The sequence below is a fragment of the Epinephelus fuscoguttatus genome, linkage group LG20 (genome assembly GCF_011397635.1).
Source record: "Epinephelus fuscoguttatus linkage group LG20, E.fuscoguttatus.final_Chr_v1".
Classification (NCBI taxonomy): domain Eukaryota; kingdom Metazoa; phylum Chordata; class Actinopteri; order Perciformes; family Serranidae; genus Epinephelus; species Epinephelus fuscoguttatus.
Window position 1 is genome coordinate 12672995 of NC_064771.1, and position 18544 is coordinate 12691538.

Here is an 18544-nt window from a genome sequence, read left to right on the forward strand (position 1 = left end):
TGCACTCTCCTCGTCAACTGTCACTCTTCTCCTGCTGTGCTCACTTCCCTCCCCTCCTCCACAGTTAATGACGTCTTTACCGTATACCGTGTATATCATATATCACTGGAAAGCTCTGCTTCTCAGCTTTCAGAATCCGTTGGAATTACGTCAATAGCGCGAATGGTCAAGGAGTTACAGTAATTTGAAAAATAAATATAAAAATAAAATTAAAATCAATTATGAGTTTTCCAAATCGATGCTCGCATCGTTCAAGTCAGAATCTCGATGTATCTAAAAATTGATATTTTTTTTTCCCCCACCCCTAGTTAACTGTCACATCCCTAATATGAACCAAGATTCTGTTACTGCGTTCATTGCTAATTTCTCACCTTAAATGTTTTCAGAAACATTTTTTAACTTACTGTTTAACTGTTATTCAAAATTGTTTGTTACCAGCTGGCAGCTGTATTGTTTCCTGTGTCAAAGTGGCCAAGCTTGTGTGACGTTACCCACCTGCAGGAGCTTTTTATGATCCAGTGTGGTGCAGTGCATTGTGATAGCTGTTTTCTCCAGTCATGTAGCACCAGATTAGAAGTATTTACATCTTTCTACTGCATAGATGGCCTTGTGTTATGAAAAGACCAGCTCTCCAGCAGTGAAATACTTCTTTAAGTGAATTTGTTTCGTAAGTTTTTCATTTTATTGAAGTGTCATGATATGTTTGTGCTTCTATACCTGCAAGTGTGAGTGTTTGCTCAAGTATACATTGTTGTTGTTTTTTCCAAACATTCAGCAGTATGTCTCTTGCTGTAAGATAAAATAACTGAGCTCAGGCTCTTTTGTGAACCTTTGATTTATCCCTGTGCATCTGCACAGCGTGGCTTAGCTGCAGACTGTCGACAAGGTTCTCCAGCAGGAGAGGGAAGATTGTATTGCAAGAGGCAGGTGAAAGGAGAGAAGACAAAGATAGGAAGAAACAGAGGGGATTAAACACAAGTATAAGGGAGGAGGCACAGGGGAAGACGAGTAGCGTTTGAGTTCAGTGTAAAGATATCGTTCCTGGTGTATTGGTCTTTATTTTAGAGACTTTTGGGATTTGATTTGACTTCTAGTGGATCTAAAAACCTTCAATAGTGAGACTTCTCACCAACGAGTGTGTGTCAGAACAGCGCAAGCAACTAATCTGTTCATTGATCTTTGAACAGGGTTTTTAATTGATTTAGTCTGGGTCTTGACTTGGTTTCTACCTTCCTCTGGTCAGATCTAGTCCGAACCTGGTCTCTGAATTTAGTCGGATGCAGTCAAGGTGGTCATGACTTCAGCCCTGCAAATATAAGAGAAAGCAAAATGGAGGAAATGAGAGAACGTTTCAAGAGCTGGGTACCCGAGTAGGAAGATGATTGTAGAGGAGAGGAGAGAAAGAAGAAGGCAAACCTCGTCAGCTCACGGATACTGAAAGGAAGAGGGGTGGGTTAGTGGTAGTTAGTGGTCAGAGAAACCCAGAGGTCAGGTCATGGTCTGTGGAACTTACAGCTATCATCGCAACGCTGAACCCCTCAGCACAATGTCCCAGATTCCACTAATGATTTGTCATCTTCAGACGCAGCATGAAACCCAGCTTCCTCTGTGTCTCTCTGCCTGGATCATCACTCCATCGCACAGACCTTTGGGTTTTATATAGTAGTCATTATAGCTGATGAAGCGCCAGTAAGAGGAGATTTATACTGTACCACTGCACACATGAGCAGCATATCTGCACTTTAGTGGGGTTGATTGCTACTGGAGACTTGACAATTCTTTATTGAATAAATATAACTTGTTTGCACTTGAGAAATGCAGATAAGGGTGTTCACATTAATTACATGAGGTCTCCACATAATACCAACCCCAGGAGTGTTTAATTGAATTAACTGAGTGAAGTGGCAAAGGAAATAAGCTGTTTCTAAGCCAGACTGCCTGGGGTTGGTGGATGCATCTACAGTAGGAGCAGCTCCTTAAAGTGTCATTGGCTGTTGTTTTACTGGCTTAGATACTGGAGCATAGACTAATAATGGCCAGTCACCTATTGGTTTGTGTACTCATTTTTGAGGCCTAGAGTTTGGCATTTTGGCTGTTCCCATCTTGGCTTTTTGTAGCCAGAAATGTGACCTTATTTGGATGAGAGGGTGGAGCTAGCCCTTTCCGCTAGCTGCTAGCCTGGTTATCATGGTACATTTACAATACCGCTATGGTTAACTGTAGCCCCTTTTACACTGCCTCTTCAAGACGTAAATTTGATGCCATTATGCTGCCTCGTTGTCCTGTATAAAAGGTACAACAGCGACAGAGTTGTCTCATCTTTAAGCCAGCATCAGAGGTTGTAACAGCGCCGAAGCAATGTCTGTATAATGGGACAATCGGCAGGACGGGATCATGGGTGGCATGGGTATGACGTTTTGATGACGTGCTATGCGTGCGATCCATCGTGGGAGATTTCAAAAGTAGCTGATAGCAGTTAGCAGCTAACTCAAAGAAGAACAGTGGCTGAAGCCAATTTGGAAAACAGTGAGGTCCAGGAGCTCCTTACCGTCCAAACAGAGGACGAGATCAGCTGCCATATAGCAGGAACAGTAAATAATCTTTACTGCCATAGTTGTTGTTTAGAAAGTGCTGCTGATGCTTATGTTATATGTTTAACTAGAGGCTGACGTTGTGTTACATGTCACATCCGTCATGTCTCTTTTTAAAACCATGATGGTGATGATGAGGCTTGTGATAATGGTAATTGTATTGCTAATTTTCACTAGTGGAACCATTAAAACAAAATGTACTTACAGGAAAACCCTTAGAGGGTCTTTAAGTTACAACCAAAAGCTGAACAAGATTTTTTTTAGGCAAGCAAAATGTTCCAGTTAACTTTAATGAACTGAAATAGTGACAGCTACAGCTATGCCTACATTCTGAATCTGGTGCTACGCCATGGTAACTTTGCCAAAACAATGTTGTCACCATGGTAGCGACTTGTCAACGGACGGCACCCATCTGTGACTCAAAGCAGCCTCATCCTCAATTATGCGTAGCTTTAAGCTTTGATAACATTTAAACAGGCGAGTTAAATAAAAATTCACCCCCTGACTGCTGTCATAAATGGGGAAATCAGCTATAGAGACCAAATCTGTTTTTCATCCCAGGCTGTAAACATGTTTATTTCTGCTGTTAAATTGGGCATTTTAACAGTCAACCTTTGGGGATTGACTCGCCAGCCTCAAGTGGCCATTTGAGGAAGTGCAGTTTTTGGCACTCATGCTGGAGTGATGGACAGAGTTTGACACTGCCACAATTAGAGACATTTGTTACAAAATTCAATCATGATTCACTCCAAATTTACCCTTATAAAATAGTTGTTATCGAAAATGAATGATATTATCCCACACTGACAAGAATAGTAGTTCACCTGCATTTTCTGACGAAATTGACAAAGTCACATTTTTACCAATTGGAAAGCATAAAGTATATAAAGAATGCCTTATCAGTGTTTTGGAAATCCCTGTTTAGTTTTGTGTGGATGTTTTGGCAGCTTGAAGAAAAGTGTGAAATCAGATGTTGAAAAGTGCTGAAAAAATGACAACCTCTCTTTCTCTTTACGCACTGCAGGTCTTGCGAGCTCCACTTGAATGCCCAGTCATAGCGTTCGTCCAAGGCTTCACCATGAACCGGAACAAGCGTGAAAAGGAGTACTACAGTATAGATGTGGGCGATTCAACTTTTATGGTTTTAAAGCGCTACCAGAACCTCAGACCCATCGGATCCGGAGCACAGGGAATTGTCTGGTGAGTCAAAGAAAGAAATTCTAATATTTAAAAAGATGTCTTGATCTTTGAAATAGTATTTCAACAAAATAAACTGCACTTCATGGTCTTTATTGGTGGCTGGTGTTTTCCTAGTTAGACAAACTCTGTGAGATGTGTTTGTAAGCCCTGAAAAAAAAGTCTCACATGTCTAAAACAATCTTTATTTATCAGTCAGAAAGGGGTGAAACTGCAGAAGTAAATGTTCCATATAGGAACTGTCAGTTGAGGGAACATTTGATGAAAGCTACTGATGCAGCGCTCAGACTTTGCCAGCTGTCGGCTTTGAAAGCTGATGAGATTAGACGTTACAATATCAGCATAAGTTGCATACAACACAGAAATTGATGCATAATGTAGTATTTGTTGACAGTGCAGTGTGGTGTTGTGTTCCCTGTGGATTTCTATAGAAGTGAGAGGAGTACAGGGAATGTGGATGCTGAAATAAATTTGAATCTGAACCCCAGGATCACTCAAGTCCATGTGAGGATTAGCTCCTGTATGTAATGATATCATATCACTTGTGCCATGATGGCATTGTTTACATATTCATCATTCCAGTGGATTGATTAGACGATCATTTTTATTTATTAATGGCCAAAAGGGGAAGTTCCAGATAATCCTGGTCCAGTTGTTGTAACATGAGCAAAGTAGGATGAGCTCCTTTACGTTCTTTGCTGTCATCAATCTTCTCTGGTCCTCATACCAGGTAGGGGATGCCCAGAAAGTGATACACATGAGGATCAGTCAAGGCTTTTCGTTATGTGAGGAATTGTTGGTCAAATATCAACATCCAACATGCTTCTCTTACGTCAGCTCTAACTGTGAGGGATCCTCAAGATTTTTGTTAAAAAGATATATAAATGTTTGTCGTGGAATCCGCATATTGTCACAGCTCCATCACATAGGGGAACTTACCAGCTTTCTATTGTAACAGTGTTACTAAACAGAAACATGGTGAGTGACCAGAAAAATTAAAAACCCATGTACAGTAAAATACAGTCAAATATAACAACATTGTAATGTTGCAAGGTGTCTCAGATTTTTTGTTCCTCCTAGGACTTAGCAATATGGATAACATTCAGTAAAGATCTTTCACAATGTTTTTATACTGCGATATATAGCACATTCTCTACAGTACTGTAAATTGCCATAAAGCAGTATTGCTCATTGATTTGCCCACACTGCTCTAATACAAACAGACATTTTTAATACTGTATTTGTCAGTGTAAAGGCCTTAACACACCAGGGGCATTTTTTTGTGCCATTAAAATTGCACATCAATATAATTTTTTTTGAAAACGGTAACCCTAACCCAGGGACGGCAACAACCAATTACATTGAAAGGACATCACGTCACAACGTCATGACAATGGTGAACCTGTTAATCAATTATATTTCTCAGCACTCTCTATTATATGACAAAGGATACAAAAATGATAAAAAGAACTCAATAACATCGTGTTGAGTAGCATCCACGGACAAATACATGGAGGCTCGGTAGTCCAAACCAAGATGGCACACTTTGTTACTCCTTTCAACCTTGACAACAGCAGCACATATCACATCCAATCCCTCAGTTCTTGGCTCTCAGAGTAAAGGTCCTAGACATAAACACTGTGTAAATGTTTACCAGAAAAAACTCAAAGTCATTCAGAGAAAATCTATTTGAAATTTTTATTGAACAAGTGTTGCGACTGTTGCAAATTCGCAACACTGCCGATATGAATAGTTTTGAGGTAAAATATTTAAAGGTGAGCATTTTGTATTTTCCTGTCATTTATTTGTCACGCCCACGGTGTGTAAAGGCCTTAAACAATATGGGAAAGTCTGATCTACAGGCAGAAAGATTTCTAGCTACTAGTGCTTTTTATTGTCACACTGTCCAACTAGTTCTTTCACATTCAGTGGGCGTAGAGCCTTAAAAGCCACAGAATTGAACAAACAAACATTTTAAAGCTACTAAAAATATTTTAGAATTAACAGCAGATCAAACGTGTATGTGAAAGGGATCAACTCTTCCCCATCCAACAGCAAGTTACAAGACATACTTACCACAGCCTACAGTTTGCGAACTAGCTATCACCTATTTTCCGAGAGCCTGTCTGCAAAAGTTTGTGTTTATCAACCATCCAGACCCGACACACATACCCCTAACTTAATGCAATATACGAGCACAATTGTCAGGACTTAGGGTGGAGACAAGCAGAGACGAGTGCCGTGACATGTGTGTTAAAGAGAGCGTTAAAGAGAGTGGGAAAGTGAAGGTGGAACGTGGACTATTGCATGCATTGTTTCTGTAAGTTATTAATAACTTTGAACCATTTCCTCACACATGATAGACTCAGCATAGACTGCTTCATCCTGTTGCTGCAGTATGTCACCATCGCTGCCATATTGGATGTGTAAGACTGGCCTTGAGTTGATTTGTTTCAAACTGCTTATTTTGAATCCTAATTTTAAATACATGTTGATTTTTTTTTAATCATGCAAATTTGGCTGGGTGGTTTTAAAATATTTTTTCTGTTGTATGACAAACTCAGAACACATTTATTTTTGCTTTGCCTCAACTTTAATGCTGCTTCTAAATGTGTTTTTATTATGCAGTAACCATCACTGTTATGCAGTACTACAGGCTGACAGTGACAGTAACTGACAGTGTCAGACTGCAGCCTGAGAATAAACACAAAGAAACACACAAACTTAAAACAACACACAAACTTTAAACAACACACGTTAGCTTTCTAGCAAATGTGTCATTCTTATTCAAAAGCATGGAAGCAGGTCTTGTCCGGAACCTTGTCTTGTTGAACCAGCTACCAACAAACCAAAGGGTTAAAGTATCAGTGTGTGTGAAACATCCTCAGAGAAATGCGACTAAAAGAAAACATAGTTTGTTTTTTTATTCTTTTGACATATTATTTTTGACCAAGTTTTTGCTTTCATTTTTCACTCCAGTTCAGCGTATGACCACAACTTGGAGAGGAACGTCGCCATCAAGAAGCTGAGCCGGCCGTTTCAGAATCAAACTCATGCGAAACGGGCCTACAGGGAACTGGTGCTAATGAAATGTGTCAACCACAAGAACGTAAGAGCTTGAGTTCCATTCTTTTGAGCATGTTATTTTAATCTTTCTGTATGTCTATTTAATATTAGGGATGAGATGTGACACCTTTTCTGTATTATGTATAAGTGTTCCTCCTGTGGGGACAGGCTTATATCTGGGTTTAAAGGTTGTTTCAGAGTTTAAATCAGTCAAGATGCAATGTGATGAACAAGCATGTGGGAGCAGTGAATTTCCGATAGAATAGCGGACACTTGGATGGAGCAAAGCTTGCCCTGAGGATAGATCTGGAAAATGTAACTAAATCAGTTTGAACATCTTTTTTGTCCTCATGTGTCCTGAAATTATGCTGTGTCAGGCTGCATTTCAAATTACAATACCTTGGTTGATTGACAGGTCATCTCGAAAACAGGAATCTTGTGGATTACCACAGCGCTCCTTCCTGCTACTGCTGTTCTATGTAGTGTTTTGAATCAGTGAATGTCCTGTTATTCATTATTAAAGCTCAGGCGGCTGCAGTCGGAGCCTCTCAGTTGTTCCTTGGTGGTTCAGGGATGCAGAGTTGATAACGGTGATGTCATTCATTTACAACCCTTCATCTCCCCTTCACACTCACAGATTAATAACTGTGCTTTTTATTTCAACAGATAATTGGCCTTTTAAATGTATTCACACCACAGAAGACACTGGAAGAATTCCAAGATGTGTGAGTATAACTGAGCCCAAATAAAATCTGCTTGCTGGGTGTTTGTAAAATCAATACAGGATGTAGCATGCTGGGGGCTTAGATTGCCTTTTCTGACTTTGGGGGCTTGTGCAGCTCAGCTTGATCTCTGGTTAGTGTGTTATTCTACCTCACTATAACCACACAGTGTGGGGAGATGTGATTTACAGAAGACATATAATTATAATCCCTGTAATTACTGTAAAACATGCACATGTTTAATGTTGAAGGCACTTTCTACAAACTAGATCCAATCAGCTGATTAACAGGTGGAAATGTGTCATCGTAAAGCAAATGTAAACACTGACTTAAGGAGAAGCTTTAGTAGTTTTTTTCAACCCTGACTTTATCTTCCTTTGTTTTTGTGCTCAAGTGACTAATGGGAACTACACTTGAAAAAAATGTTCAGTGCTGCAGCTGGCAGCCTCAAAACAGGCTGCAGTGTAACCACTGGTAACATATGACCCATATGTCTTGTTTTTGCCACTGACAGGCTCAGATTATTATTCTAAGTGTCTAACAACATTATGGAAAGGATCCCTACAGCGATAGATATTTTGTTGAAGAATAAGATCCTTTTTCTTCACCCAGAAACAGCCCTGAACTGTGATTTTTTTAAATCAAACCACAGTTGGTGATTGTTAGAAAGTGGAAAGACGAACCAAGACGATTTTTGTGTTTTGAGTTTTGTATTGTTTCTGTCAACTTTAAATTAAGTGTCTTTTACGTTAATTAACTGTTTTTTTTTTAATGGAGACTGATGAGTTTAGCCTTAGAGTTTTGTGGCTGTAATCTGGTTAAACAGAAAGGATTGTACTCTTGAACAAAAAGGTCTATCTCTGTAGTGACCCTTTCTGTAATGTTTTCAAACACTAAGAATAACAATCTGAGCCTGTCAGTGGCAAAACAAGCACTTTAGTGGAACAAAATCAATGGTGCGCATTTGCCCTGAGTGGTTACATTGCATTGTGCTTTGCTGCTACTGGCAACAGTCCTCTCACCCAATGCTGGACCAATTTCAGAAAATGTTCCAATGGGAAAATACGGTCAAGTTGAAACATACCATTAGGGCTGTCCCAAATACCATTTTTTAACATTCGGACCTTCAGCAGAATTTATAACGAATATTCGAACATTCGAATATTCAAATTTTCATTTGCTGTGCTGCAATAAAATGGTTAATCAGCAGTGCTGTGCACTGTAGAGCCCATGAGCTGCTGGTTCTGCCAGCCTGAACAGAATATAATGTCTATAGCCTTACTGTTGTGTGTACAGCCTTTATAGACTGAGCTGAGTAGTGATGCGCGGGTCGACCCGTAACCCGTGGGACCCACAGATGGACCTGCGGGTCGGGCAGCAGTGATCGTCTGTTAAATCGGTCTGTAAATGATATTTTGACATTAGTATTATAATCTATTAATCTATAATCTATTACTGTCAAGGTACTGATGCGTTGAGCAGGTGACAGTCCGCTGTCGTTTTCAAAACACACTTGTGTCACGCACTCCTAAATAAACTTGTTGAAACTTTAAACAGTAATTTATTGTACAAAACGGGGGAAACAAACGTTGACAAAAACAGTTCCATAATTCATATTAAATTCAAAAGATAACGAAAAAACAGCTACAAGTTAGAGGGAATAGTGATAAAGTCGTAAAATTTGGCATTGATCTACAGCCTCAGATGGATGCGCTCAAGCGTGCCGTGCACAAGCTCAGTTGGTAGGCTATACTTTATTTTCACATTTTTATCAATGCAATTTCAAAGTTTTAATTTTTATTGATAATCTACATTTACCAACAACAAAAAGACTACATTTAGCACCAAAAAATATGTAAAAATAAGTAAATAAATAAATAAAAAAACTAATAACGAATACCAAATTTTCATAACGAATACCTACCCATAGAAACGAATATTCGAATATCCGAATATTTGGGTACAGCCCTACGTACCATACATACCCTTTAAGTCACAACAGACTGAAAATGGCTATATTTGATATCAAGGGTCCATGACACAACTTTTCAACATACAAACTTCCAAATAATGGTTCTGGTGGAGTGCAGCTTCCACAATCTGTCCCCTAAGCTTTATTTCTTTGTAAACTCCAGCCTCATAAATTCCACATTGGGTGGACACTGCCTTTAATAAGATGAAAACTGGGGTATATTTGGCAGCGTCCCCGATGTGTTTGGAAGTCGACAAGACGCCCATGTGAGTGGAAACTGGCTGTGGAATCGCAGAGAGGGGAATACTAAACTGAGATGTGGGGGAAGTGATGGTTTTGCGGAGTATGATGGGAACAAACATGATTAATGCCATCCTCTTGAAGCTCTGTGTGTGTGTGTGTGTGTGTGTGTGTGTGTGTGTGTGCGCGCGCGCGCTTATGTGTCTGAGAGCTTGTGTGTGTGTCTGCAGCGCTGTGTCTGCCTGATTGGAGCTAAAAAGGAAACTGGACAAATCATAGCCAGAGGGCTGCGGGGCGAACACACAGTTAGAGGATGGAGGAGAACACTCCATTGCGCTGAGTGTTTGTGTACCTGAATGCAGGCTTGTATTACAGAGTGCATGACGGGGCATTATACACATTTCTATCATATGAAATATGGATATCAGCATATACATATGTGTGCATGTGTGCTTACACTTACCTGCATAAAAACATTCTGTGCCATACCCTTTTTCTGTTTCCTACATGTTGTATTAAAACGTGGAGTTTATCCAAATATCATCCAAGCAGAAGTCCTACTTTTTACAGAGCAAAGCTGCACACTCTGTCACCAAGATGTTTCTCTGTGTATAAAAATCTGTCAGAAGTTCCTGACTCCATGTAGGAGGATTGTAGGGACTGATGATGTAAGAGCTGCCAGATAACATAACATCATCACTGTTTTGAGAGGGAGAACCATTACTGTCACTTCCTAAATGCCATGGGAAACAAGTGCTGCGTGGGTGAGATCAACGAGTAGATTTTAAACTTGCTTATGCAGAGTTACGTGGCATTTAAGTTCAGGGCTATCTGGAGACTAATAAGTCAGGAAATTGTTCAATAACTCACCAGAAACTTTTAATCCTCTGTTATTACATTTTTTGTGTGTTTGAGTAGTGTCACATTGTCACATAATTCATAAAAATAAGCTTCATATATATGAAATGTATGAAAAGTGAAAAAACGTGTTTTATGTTTTAACTTATGAAGTAAATATTGCTCGCAGAATGTAACAGCCATAGAATAATGACAGTATTGGCATTTAGATTGGTTCCCTATAAGCCTTTCCTCAATTTAGTCTGCCACCAAGTACGATGTCCTGTGGAAGTAAAGGCTGGATGTACAGCACGGAGGAAGCGCCTCAGCCATAAACTGTATAAAAATAGGTTAATGGACGTAGCCACTGTGACGGTTTGTGGACTCCCATTTTGCAGCCTCGAGTTGCATTTTGACTGTCCTCGTTTTTGGAGCAGAAGTGGCCATATTTGGAAGGGAGGGTGAAGCTAACCCCATCACTGACTGTTAGCTTGGTTAGCACAGTGCCTTTATGGTTAACTGTGATAATGGTAGTGCTAATTTTTGCTAGCCAAAAACAGGCTTATAACCATAAGTACAAAATGTACTTGCCAGCAAAACTGAACATCTGATTCCTTAGAGGGTCTTTTAGCACAATTAACTTTCATGAACTTAAAACACATTGAAATAGCGATAGCTACAGATGCTATATTCTGTGAATCTGGGGTTATACCATGGTTGTGTTACCTAACCAACATTCTTGACATGGCAGCGACTTGTCAACATAAAACACCCACCTGTCACTCAGTGCGGCCATGCCCTTTATTATGCATAACTTTAAGCCTTAATAACATTTAAGTAGGTGAGTTATATGAAAATCATCCTCGTACAGTTGACAGACACCAAAACCTTTTTTGGTACCAGGCTGTGAACATGTTAAGTTTTGTTGTAAATTTGGGCATTTCAACATGGGTATCTGTGGGGACTGACTTGCCTTTGTAGCCAGTCTCAAGTGGCCTTTTAAGGAACTGCAGTTTTTGGCACTTAAGCGTTGTCGCTTGGTCATCCACTGCGCAACCAAAACATAAAGAGGATAGCACTTTTGTTTTCCCCTGTTGCTATTAGTAGCTATCCCCTGTTTCCAAAGAGCATCACAGCAGCAGAAATGGCAGACCATGGAACAACTGAAGTAACTGTGGAAAAAATGGTAGTTGTTAGGCTCTGAGGAAAATGGAAAGTGGTCCAGTTAACTTTGCTACCACAATAATAGCACTTGGAAATGCAAGGGTAGGGGGAAAATTGAAAAATTGTCTGTGACCTATGACTCTGTGTACATGTCCGCCCGTCCATCTGATTATTTTACCCTCTGGTTTCCCTGCAGGTATCTGGTGATGGAGCTGATGGATGCCAACCTCTGCCAGGTGATTCAGATGGAGCTGGACCACGAGAGGCTGTCCTACCTGCTCTACCAGATGCTGTGTGGAATCAAACACCTGCACGCTGCTGGCATCATACACAGGGTGAGGCACACCAATATACATGTCTACACATGAAACAGTTTGTCGAAATGTTAAACTGAAAGCACACGTGCAAGCTCAAACTGATCTACAGCTGGATATTAGCAATTTTATGATTTAGCTGCTGCGGATCTCTCTGGATCCGAAATACAGAGGTATTTGGTTGGCAGCTATTAGCCAGCAAAATATTATACATGGCAAAAGCCATCATATGCCAATCACATATGTCATATGTCAAGCTATTACAAGTTTAAAGTTGAGAGTTAAAGGAATAGTTCAACATTTGGGAAATACACTTATTTGTTTACTTGGCGGGACACAGAGACTTTCTGGAGTCTCTGTAAACTCATTGTGACAACCAGGCTCCAGGAAGTCCCTGCCCCCGGCCAAGAAATAGTCAAGCCCAAAACTCTCTCAAAACCACAACATGTCATTTTTACACTTCAGTTTTTGTATGGATTAAGCAAAAGAGATTTAGAGCCATATTTTAATCACACAAAAGCAACACAACTCTAGGATACAGGAACTGTATGGCTCCAAGTGCTAAAGGGCTGGATGAAGGTAAATATCGATCAGAAGGTGTGGTTATTGACAAATATACACTCAGCCAGTCACATCACTGCCCTCGTCGCTCTGAAACAGCTTTGCCAATCACAGTGACGCATGATAATCACGGCTACAAAATGGAAACACTCCGCTCCAGGAAATCATGTTGTTGTTTGGATGATGCTGAGCAGCATAATGGCTCTGCACTCTGGGGCGGCACTTCTCCAATCAGAGGTTGCAGATGTATCAGTGTACTTGCTTGTGCTGGTCATCGAGCTGCCTTAAAAAACAGGGCCCATAACGTATTAATAGATGATTCAATCCTGGTTGATGGATTTTGTAAATTCCTGACAGAACCTGGCTAACTGTCTTTAGTCTTTATGCTAAGCTAAGTTAACTGGCTGCCAGTGGTAGCTTCATATTTACTATACAGACATAAGTTTGATTTTTTTGTCTAAGGCTGAATTTCTACTCCTGCATTGAATCGATGCCGTGTCTACGGCTCTGGATAGACGTAGAGCCTACTTTGTAGCCTGATGTGCACCGCCCCAGAAATGTAACTACATGTTGCGGCGACGCAGAAGCCTGTTTATTTTTGTATGCTGAAACCATCAGAAACGAACCTTTTATTTACTTTTATGTCACAGATAAGAAACACTAAATTGTGTAGATAATAAAGCCTCCACATTAATAGCATTTAAGTCTTGTGTGTAATTTATCCTTCAGGGATTATACTAAGGGATTTATCCTGCCTTTATATGAGAAGAGGATATCTCTGCTCGTCACTAGGCTAATTTATACCATGTAAAATGCCATAGGCTTTTGCTAATAATGTTAGCATGTTATACTTGTTTGGAAAACGTGTGTAGTATAAAACAGTTGTTTTGACAGTGAACCTTGTGAGTTGTACTGGAACCAAATTTTGTAACGTTACCTATGTTAAACATTGCTGTTGTCCCTAGCTTCATATGAGTAGAGGAAAATTCCGCTAGCCTCTAGGCTAATTTATACAATGTAAAATGCCATAGGCTTGTGCTGAAACATTAGCATGTTGTATTTGTGGGGAAAATGTGTCCAGATAAAGACAAGCACTTTGTCTGTGAATGCTGCAAGTTATAGTGAAGCTGATTTGTGTACTTGTGTTTGAAATTGTAACTATTACGCCATGGTTATGTGTTTTTGGGTGTGTTTTCAATCAACTAAACTTTACAGTTTAGTTCACAGAAACTCTGCCAATGACTAGTGTGTTGGAGGCGTAACTGCAGAGTCACACAGACACACCACCGCACAAGTATAAATGCTCACAACGGCATAGACGATGTGCGTAGGCTCTCCGACAGAAAAAGAAGAATGGTAATTCCAAAAATGTGTAACTATTCCTTTGAAAATGTGAAAGTTGGCACAATCTATCAATCTATCTATCTATCTATCTATCTATCTATCTATCTATCTATCTATCTATCACAATCAAACATAAAGAGGTTGTTAGGCAGCAGATTTTGATGTACAGGTTGCGGTAAAACACACATGTATGCACTCAGGCTCTTGTTTACTTTTCAAACAACAGACACAAATGACACACTCACACACCCTGAAGCACCAGCAGCCATATACAAAGGATTCCTCTTGTACGCGCACACACACACACACACACACACACACACACACTGACAGCACTCTGTCAATCACCCTCAGTGAAAGACGCAGCAGTAGATTAGCAGAACTCCTCTTGCTCTGCCAGCCAGAACTAATTGAGCCACAGGCGGAGCTAACCAGTGCCACTCGCATCAGCACGCAAAGCTTTCATAAGGTGAACAGATGCAATATGAGTCATGGATCGCCAAAGATTCAGCTCTCTTGTTCTCATGGGCTTTGTCTCTGTGATGAGAGCTCTCCAGTCCCTTTTAAGATGCTCAGAGTTGCTAAGCACTCCCTCTAGAATACATTTTCCTAACTATCAAGGCAGTAGAGCGCTATCGACCGTGCTTAAGCTCTGCTGCTTGATGTCTCATTGTCAAGAAGGTTTTTTGTTTCTTACCTATAATGCATTAAGGATTTCCTGAAGTTCGTTCTGTAGTGTTTGCTACTGAGCTGCCCTCTGGACATTTTTGGACACTTTGATGCCAGGTGTTAAAGCAGTCTGTGTATAATTTCCAAACTAGGAAGTGATCACAATAAAGACAACAGTGACTGCTATGACACTCCAGATGAAGTATCCAATCTGTTGTAAATCACACTGAATGCCAACCAGTCAACTTGAAACTGTCATGGCTGGCAAATGAGTTGTTGTAATAAATCAGCTGGCAGATGGCCGCCAGAAAATTATAGCCACAGGCGCTGAGTCTTGTTGATGACATGACAACAATGTCAGTTTAGTTCGTCATGATTATTTTCAGAAGACGACAAAGACTTCCTCCTGCACGTCAACCATTTTACAAGCTCTTTGTTATTTAGCAGGGGAATTAATACACTTTGAAGGAGACTGTCAAAGACAATCAGAGTCACAGATCATTAGGGCTGGGCAGTATGGCCTATAAATAATATCGCAGTACTTTCGGGCGTTACCACAAAACACGATATAAACCTTGATATTTTGAAATTTCCTCTAAACTACTGTTGACTGCTAAAATACTAAACTACTGAATAAACTACTGTTACAAAATTAAATACAGTACTTTTATAATAAAGTTGAAATACTGTTATAATAAAGTTAAATACAATACTGTCATTAAAAAGTTAAATAAAGTATTGCTGTAAAAGGTTAAATACAGTGCTGTTATAATAGAGTTAAGTAAAGTACTGTTATAATAAAGTTAAATAAAGTACTGTTATAATAAAGTTAAATGAAGTACTGCTGTAAAAAAGTTAAATACAGTGCTATTATAATAGAGTTAAATAAAGTACTGTTATAATAAAGTTAAATAAAGTACTGCTATAATAAAGTTAAATAAAGTACTGCTGTTAAAAGTTAAATACAGTGCTGTTATAATAGAGTTAAGTAAAGTACTGTTATAATAAAGTTAAATAAAGTACTGCTATAAAAAGTTAAATACAGTGCTGTTATAATAGAGTTAAATAAAGTACTGTTATAATAAAGTTAAATAAAGTACTGCTGTTAAAAGTTAAATACAGTGCTGTTATAATAGAGTTAAATACAGTGCTGTTATAATAGAGTTAAATAAAGTACTGTTATAATAAAGTTAAATAAAGTACTGCTATAAAAAGTTAAATACAGCGCTGTTATAATAGAGTTAAGTAAAGTACTGTTATAATAAAGTTAAATAAAGTACTGCTGTTAAAAGTTAAATACAGCGTTGTTATAATAGAGTTAAATAAAGTACTGTTATAATAAAGTTAAATAAAGTACTGCTATAAAAAGTTAAATACAGTGCTGTTATAATAGAGTTAAATAAAGTACTGTTATAATAAAGTTAAATAAAGTACTGCTATAAAAAGTTAAATACAGCGCTGTTATAATAGAGTTAAGTAAAGTACTGTTATAATGAAGTTTAATAAAGTACTGCTGTTAAAAGTTAAATACAGTGCTGTTATAATAGAGTTAAATAAAGTACTGTTATAATAAAGTTAAACTAAGTACTATTATAATAAAGTTACATAAAGTACTGCTGAAAAAAAGTTAAATACAGTGCTATTATAATAGAGTTACATAATGTACTGTTATAATAAAGTAAAGTTAAATAAAGTACTGCTGTAATAAAGTAAAATAAAGTACTGCTGCAATAAAGTTAAAGTGCTGTTATAAAGTTAATACAGTACTGTTATAACAAAGTAATACAGTGCTGATATGATAGAATTAACTAACATGCTGTTATAATAAAGTTAAATAAAGTACTATTATGTTAAGTTAAATAAGTACCTTCATAATAAAGTCAAATACAGTGCTGCTATAATGAAGGTAAATAAAACACTATTGTGATAAAGTTAAATAAAGTACTGTTATGATAAACTTACGTACTTAGGTACCTTTAAAATAAAGTTAAAGTGCTGTTATAATAAAGTGAAGCACTGTTATAATGAAGTTAAATGAAGTAGACTACTGTTAATAATAATAATATAGAGTGTAATCGATATATTCCCCGCCCTTAAGCTCAGTGAGTTTCTTCTTGTTGGCGTCAGGCTATCGTCACGAAGCAGTGCAGAAAATAATGCAGCCCTAATGTGAAGACACTGAATCCAAACCGTTAAATTATGGAAAAAACAAGTGGGACCAAACAAAACAAACCCTTTGTGATACATCATCTCTTTGTTTTTCATACTTTGTAGGAATGAATGATCATGTCCTATAGAGGAACACAGGCCCCAGTGTCCAAATACACCAACTACAGTGTTTTCCATATATAGAATTTATTAGATTTGTTCCCACACAAAAAATATTTGTTGTATTTGTTATTTTTTACTTTAAAAAACACTGGTACATTTGGCAAATGTGGAAATGAATGTCCCTAATTGAAGATGAAACTGACTGCAACAGTGCTTTTCAGTTGACTTGGACCTCTGATCTAAATCAGACTTGTAATTCTCAGTGATGTCTTTTCTGTGTAGGACCTGAAGCCCAGCAACATCGTGGTGAAGTCTGACTGCACACTGAAGATCCTGGACTTTGGCCTGGCCAGGACAGCTGCCACCGGCCTCCTCATGACGCCCTACGTGGTCACCCGCTACTACCGCGCCCCAGAGGTCATCCTGGGCATGGGCTACCAGGCCAACGGTGAGTGGAGGAAAGCAGCTTCTTGACAGCGACTGGCCAATAAGGAGCTCTTAAGCTGCTGCCTGGCCTGCTGCATGGCCCTCCCCCCTGGGATGTTTTCAACAGCACCTCCCAAACACATACACACACACACACACACACACACACACACACACACACACACACACACACTTCCACACACACACTCCCTGTTCCTGTAAAGGTCACACTCAGGGGGGAAGTTGGCATGTTGGGCATCGGTGCTTTGTGTGAAACTTCCTGTCTGGGGACTCCAGTTCCCAGCAGTGCTTTAGCATGCGTTTGATGTTTTATTAAGAGGTTGCCTGTCCTGAGCTCCGAACAGCCTGGCTAAAAACGCCAGTATGAATACAGGCACTTGTGCATGCTTCAGCAGTTTCACTCAGTGCTCCTGCTTGGAACATATCACAGTTTCTGCAAGACAGTCTTAACGGAACAGTCTAACATTTTGAGAAATATGCCTTTTTGCCTTGTGTTGGTTTGGAAGATTGGTACCGCAGTTAGCTTGGGTTAGCATATAGACTGCTAGCAGGGGGAAACGGCTAGCCAGGCTCAGTCCAAGGGTAAAGAACTTCACTTACCAGCACCTCTAAAGCTCACAAATTAACACGTTATATTTTGTTTCATATTCAGAACAGAAAAAACAAAGTTGTAGTTTTACAGGGGTTATGTATTGGACTAGGTCCTGGTTGAGTCCAGGAAATATAACATGTGAATAAGTGAGCCCTGGTGGAGTTAGAGGGCAGATGATTTAGACCGAGCCGTGCTAGCCGTTTATCCCTGTTGCCAGTTTTTATGCTAAGCTAGGCTAGCTGTCTCTTGGTTCTAGTCATATATTCAGCATACAGACATGTAAGTGGTATCAACCTTTCCATTTAATTCTCAGCAAGAAAGCCAGCAAGCATATTTTCCAAAATTTTAAATTGTTCCTTTGATAGAGACGAGACTGGGGCTCCAGTAACCTAGCAGATAGTTGGACTTTAAGGTATTTAGTCAGATGAATAACAGTCAGTTTGGCAAATTTTTGATTTCTAGATATTAAAAGAACCCAGGGAATCACATGTTGCCTCTGGTACTGGCATCATGAGGTGGACACATAGCAACAATGCTCCCATTATGGCAAAACTCCA

At 39.2% G+C, this 18544-nt stretch overlaps 1 protein-coding gene across 1 annotated transcript in view; it reads left to right on the forward strand.

Annotated features, from left to right (window-relative positions):
* The window catches only part of mapk8b (mitogen-activated protein kinase 8b), a 46925-nt gene that overhangs the window by 8985 nt on the left and 19396 nt on the right, over positions 1 to 18544 (forward strand). The window contains 5 exon segments of the mRNA XM_049563014.1: positions 3616 to 3791; positions 6768 to 6897; positions 7521 to 7579; positions 11986 to 12124; positions 17231 to 17396. Coding sequence (XP_049418971.1) covers positions 3670 to 3791; positions 6768 to 6897; positions 7521 to 7579; positions 11986 to 12124; positions 17231 to 17396 — 616 coding nt within the window. The 5' untranslated portion in view covers positions 3616 to 3669.